This window comes from Pinus tabuliformis, chromosome 8, assembly GCF_031772625.1.
Source record: "Pinus tabuliformis cultivar Carrire ecotype Pingquan chromosome 8, CPIR1, whole genome shotgun sequence".
NCBI classification, from domain to species: domain Eukaryota; kingdom Viridiplantae; phylum Streptophyta; class Pinopsida; order Pinales; family Pinaceae; genus Pinus; species Pinus tabuliformis.
The window spans coordinates 1258796420-1258802529 of NC_142294.1; the positions used below are offsets into that span (position 1 = coordinate 1258796420).

The window sequence follows — 6110 nt, forward strand, 5'->3', positions numbered from 1 at the left end:
CAAACCAGATGTAATCCTCGAAAAACACAAAACAATTCACCAAAACAAAACAATGAATGTTAGATGTTTTAAATAACAAGCCATCTATTTGATTATCTTGAGCTTCAATTGTATAGTATGCATTTTGCCTTTGCCAATAATATGACATTGTTTCCACCACTCTTCCAAGTGAATAGAAATTAAAGATTGGAATAGAAATGAATTTGGTAATATTATGGAGGCCAAGCAGAAACTGGAAGGAGAAATGGAGGACATTCAACAAAAGATAATCTTGGATGGTAGAGATGAACAAAAGAGTAGAGAGGAAGGGCGAATCCTCAGTTTGCTAGAGGAGAGAAGAAAACAAGAGGAGATTTTGTGGAGACAGAAATCTAGGGTCCGCTGGCTACGGGAGGGTGAACGAAATACAAAATTCTTCCATCAAGCCATGATTCAACATCGCCAGAAGAATAGGATTTTTTCACTTAAGAATGCAGAAGGAGAACGCGTGATAGAACAGAAGGATATTGAAAAGACCTTAGTTGATTATTTTAAAGGAATTCTAACGGAAGATCAATATGATAGAGGGGAGGCTATTAATAATATCTGTAGGGAGATACCGAGATTAGTAACTGAGGATCAAAATAAAGCATTGATGAGGGTAGTCACTATGGAAGAATTAGAAGAAGTGGTAATGAATATGAGTACGAACAAGGCTCCAGGCCCGGATGGTTATACAGTGGAATTTTTCCAGGCTAGTTGGCATTTCATAGGCAAAGAGGTATTGGAAGCAGTTGAAGAATCAAGAGTGAGGCAGCATATATGGGCAGGCATCAATTCAACTTTTTTGACCCTGATCCCTAAAAGTAATACCTCGGATGAACCACAGGGCTTTAGGCCCATTGCGCTATGCAATGTCATATATAAGATCATCTCTACCATGATTGTGAAAAGGCTGAAGCATATTTTACCCAATTTAATATCGCCTGAGCAGACTGGTTTTGTGGAAGGACGACAAATATTAGATGGTATAGTGGTCTCTCAGGAAGTGATACACTCTTTAAAGGTGCAGAAGAAACAAGGAATGCTTATGAAGCTGGATTTATCTAAGGCCTATGATCGATTAAACTGGCAGTATCTCAGAGAGATTTTGGGGGCTTTTGGCTTCGATAACAGATGGATAGTATGGATAACTAGTATGATTTCTACTCCTAATTTCTCAATATTGGTCAATGGTATCCCAACAGATCCCTTTAATGCCACCAGGGGCATTCGGCAGGGAGATCCTATCTCTCCGTTTTTATTCATTTTAGCTATGGAAGGATTAAGTCGAAAGCTCAAGAAGGAGGTACGTGAAAGAAGAATCAAAGGTATTAGATTGTGGGGGCCTACTTTAGTTATCACACATCAACAGTTTGTTGATGATTTGATGCTATTCGGAGAAGCGTCGCTCAGAGAGGTGAGAAGTTTCCAGCAAGTTCTAGCAGTTTTTATGAATGCTTCAGGTATGGCTATCAATAGTGATAAGTCCTGTACTTTTATTTTTAATACTCCTGCAATTGTCAAAGCCCATTTAACTAGAGTATTAGGCTTTAGACAGGGTGAATTACCGACTAAATATCTGGGTATCCAACTGGATATAAACTCTCTCCGCATAAAGAATTGGCAGAGTCTGTTGGAAAGGATTAGAAAACGATTGGCTAATTGGTCGTTCAGGTTGTTGAATTTGGCCAGTCGCGTTGTCCTATTAAAATCTGTTTTACTGTCTATTCCCATTTATTCATTGTCTATTATGGCTGCTCCCAAAGGCGTTCTATCTAAAATGAGGGAAATATTTGGAAAATTCCTTTGGGGAGGTCCTCAACAACAGAGAAAATGGCCTCTAGTTTCATGGAAGAAGGTAACCCAACGGAAAGAGGTAGGCGGTTTAGGTGTTCGGGATCCGGAAGTCATAAATCAGGTCTTAGGGGCGAAATTATGGTGGAGATGGATACAGGGGGGTACTGATCTGTGGAAAAGAATATGGAACCAAAAATATGATATGCCAAGTACCATCGAAGAACGCCTTCGAAGAGAAGAAATTCCTCGAGGATCACAAATATGGAACTTTGCAAGCAGTAATAAAGATATAGTTGGGGACCTAGCATTTTGGGAAATCCGTGAGGGTGGTACAGCAAGATTTTGGGATGACGGGTGGCAGCAACGTCCTAAACTCAATGGTCACCAATCTCTGTATGAGATTCAAGAGCTAGGGCAAAGAGCAGGAATGGTATATGTGAGAGATTATTGGCAACTAGGAGCTGCAAACGATGTCTGGAGAGTGTGGAAACGACCTCGGGAATGGGCAGATCGGATTAGCTTGGAGACAGAACAACGGTATTCCCAGGAAATTGAGTCAAGGAAAATTAAGATTAGAGATGGTCAGGACATCCTTAGATGGGGTAAAACGATGAAAGGAATGTTTACAGTCAAAGAAGCATATCATTGGAAATTGAGAGAGGAGAGGGTGGATGATCAAATGGAGTGGAAAAAGATTTGGGACGGCAAATGGTGGCCTAAAATAACATATTTTGCGTGGTTGGTAGGCAAAGGACGGATCTTAACTTGGGAAAATATTCAGAAACGAGGTCTACATGGACCATCACGTTGTTATCTGTGTTGTAAAGAGGCAGAGAATCACGAGCATTTACTCAATCGTTGTCTTTATGCTCAGAGTATATGGGAAGAAATTAGGGTACTCTTTGGTCAAACGAATAGGGATCCCGCTAGTCTTCGGAATACCTTATCTCATTGGGGCAAGGGGAATTTTCAGAGTAAAGTGGTTAGGAGACTTTGGAATTTGGTGATTGGTTTTGTAATATGGGAACTCTGGAAGGAGCGCAATCGAAGGATCTTTAAGGATCAAAGTTCCCAAGCATCCATAATTTGGGAAGTAATATGTAAATCGATAAAGGAAACGGTTTTGTCTGAGGTATGGGATGAGGATGATTGGAAGATGATCCCGGAGGAACAACGAATGGTATCAACGCTGAATCTAGATTATACAATGAGCTTCCCTAATCTGGACAGGCGTAGTAGATATCAGATACACAGCCAAAACTATTTCAGATTTCTAGGGCATAGACGAATTAAACTGAATTTTGATGGGGCATCCAAGGGTAACCCTGGATGCGCATGTTGGGGAGGAATTTTTAGAGATAATACAGGGCGTATACGATGGGTGTATGCGGAATGGGGAGGAGATATGACTAATAATGAAGCGGAATTATGGGGATTGTATAATGGACTTCGAATTGCAGTCCGAAATGGTTACTGGAACCTTGAGGTTGAAGGTGATTCTAAAATTACGATCGATATGCTTAGAAAATTAAGGAATGGCAAACGGTGGGATCAAGTGGCGACGAGTTGGCGAACAGCTGCAATCATACAAGACATAGAGGGGCTATTGCGTAGGATAGAGTATATGATGGTTAATCATGTTTTGCGGAATGGCAACAAAGCAGCGGATTTCTTAGCCAATTGGGGCAGCGAAGCATCGAGTAGAGTAATTGATGGGAGCTGGGTTTCATACCAGGACGACCCCAGGTGGAATGCGCTACAAATTATACTACAACAGGATTATGATGAAGCCATGGCAGTACACGGAAATGATTAAGAGCTTCCATGTTATGAATAGGAGGAGAGATGGTATGGTAATTAATGAAGGACAAGGGATTATGCAACGCGTGGATGGGATTCACATTAGGGGCGGCAAGTTAACCAATTGGGGCAGCGAAGCTTTGAGCAGAGTACTAGAGGTGAGCTGGGTATCATATCAGGATGCCCAAGCTGGAATGCAAGACAAACTATACTTTCACAGAATTATGGTGAGGCCAAGGCATCACACGGAAATGATTAAGTGCTTCCTTGGTAGGAATAGGAGGAGAGATGACATGATAATTAATGCAGGGCAGGGGATTATGAAACGCGTGGAAGGGATTAACCTTAGGGGCGGCGAGGTTAATCAAGAAACGAGCGAGATGTTCATCCCAAGGACAGATTTGGGTACGCTTTCGAGGATGCGAGGTAGCTGCGTCAGAGAGATTGGGTACATCTCACATCATGACCCAGCAGATGAGGCAAGTGTTAATGAAGGTGACAGGCGGGCACGAAGCTTTAAGATGAAAGGGTGGCGGATTAGAGCGTTCTTATGTTCTGCATGCGAGCGCGCGGAGAGCAGGGTGAAATCAGGGGTCATTTACAGTATACAGAGGAAGAGAGGTAGGAGTATGCAGCAATCGACAGTTCCAAGTATGGCTGGGAGTCAAGAGCAGGGAGACGGACGCTGGACACGGAGCAAGGGGAGGCCTGACGATCAAACAGGAAAGGGTCTGCCAGAGGTTGATGTAAAAGGGAAACGAGTTGCAGAGGACTCTTTACCGCGGATATATCTGGATATTACGGATGAATCAGATCAGGACTTCGATATAAGAGATTATTTGGTTGAGGAGGAACCGCGGCGGACGACAGGAGGGAAGGTTGGTAAGTGGAGGCGTAGGAGTACTGAAACCGAGGATTCGGAAGACCAGCGGGAGGAACAGGAGGACACGGATGAGGCTTTGGGTGGAAGGTGTGGACGAGGTCGACGAGTGAGAGGACGTGGAACACGACGGGGTCGAGGAAGGAACAGTGGCGGAGGCGGTCGAGGAAGAAGACAGCAAGGACCCGATGTGGAAGCTGGAGCAACTCCTGAGCGTAGAGGTAGGGGGAAAGGGAAGCGGGACATGAGGAGGAAGTTGACTGAAGCAGAGGAAGCCTATATACAAGAAACAAACCCTCATATCAGGAAAATTATAGATCACTTAGAAGAGGAGGCCTTGCAGGCAGCTTCGGACCCGGAGATGGAGGACTGGGAGAGTTTTCTCCCTGATCCGGGACACACTAGAGGGAGAATGACGCTATATAAACAGTCTCTGCATACTTACTGGGGCATGAAGCGATTGTTGGCAAAAGCCATGGAGCAGGTAGCTGTTGAAATGGTGGAATTAGCTAAAGGTCTCCCCACCTTCAAGAGGGAACTCAGGAACATTCAGTTGACTTTGATTATGCAGGATCGAAAGATGGATAAAATTCTGCAGTTGTTCAAAGAAAATGGCATAGAGATTAAGACAGAAAGCGGACCAAAGCTGGACACCATGAATAAATAGGATATGGACACTGCTGTCAAGAGGTTTTTATCATTTTCAGTTTTGAATTTTTGAACTCCTGAATGGTAATGTCTCAAAGACGAAACAGTTTGTATGTAGAACATATAGTTGCAATTTTTGTATGGTTAGATAGACTGGATATCTATTTTTTGTGGATGGCTGTCAAAAACTATCGGTGGTACCCGGTTTCCCTTAAGGGCGGGCAATGACCTGCCTATGTTTGTATATTTTCCATATTTGAAGTAATAGAATTTCGCCTTAGCTTACAAAAAAAAAAAAAAAAACAAGCCATCTATTTAAATTAATCTAAAAATCATAAACATTATGGGATGAACAATTTTATAAAAAAAATTATCACAATGATAAGCATGAGTGTTAAAGTTTCAATCATAAAGATGACTATTAAGTTTCTAAGGCAAAAAGGAATAAAATTCCTTGAAATGCACATTTTTTCTAGAGTGCAAAATATCAACAAAAGGTTTAAGTATAAAGAGAGTTTATCCCCTATGATTTTAATAAAATAATTTACAAGTACTTTAAAATAATTTACAAGTACTTTATTGAGCATATATTTTCACATATTTTTTCTATTCTATTTTTGGATTTCACGCTCATCCTTAATATTCAAATCAATATACAAAATCAATTTAATGAGGACTATTGTTCAATCATTACATTATATAATTTGTGTCCGAGACTGCACAATAAATATATATATATATATAGAATGGAAAATTTTCTAAAGATATTGCTGGCTAAACTAATTGTTTAATAAATCTAACCTAAATTATCAGAGTTCATAAAGTTAGAGATGCTACAAAATATATATATAAAATTCAAAACATCAATACTTTTTCTAACCTATATTATAAGATGGAGAAAAAAAGATTTCAGGCCAGAAATAAACTTACCAGATACCCTTTAGTAGTCAACCTCTCTTTTATA

General features: G+C 40.9%; 1 protein-coding gene across 1 annotated transcript; it reads left to right on the forward strand.

The window, feature by feature from the left end:
* Positions 1 to 214: 214 nt before the first annotated feature.
* Positions 215 to 3634, forward strand: LOC149239958 (uncharacterized). Its single transcript, XM_089370016.1, has one exon. The coding sequence runs from the start codon at positions 215 to 217 to the stop codon at positions 3632 to 3634; it is 3420 nt and encodes a 1139-aa protein (XP_089226142.1).
* Positions 3635 to 6110: the final 2476 nt, after the last annotated feature.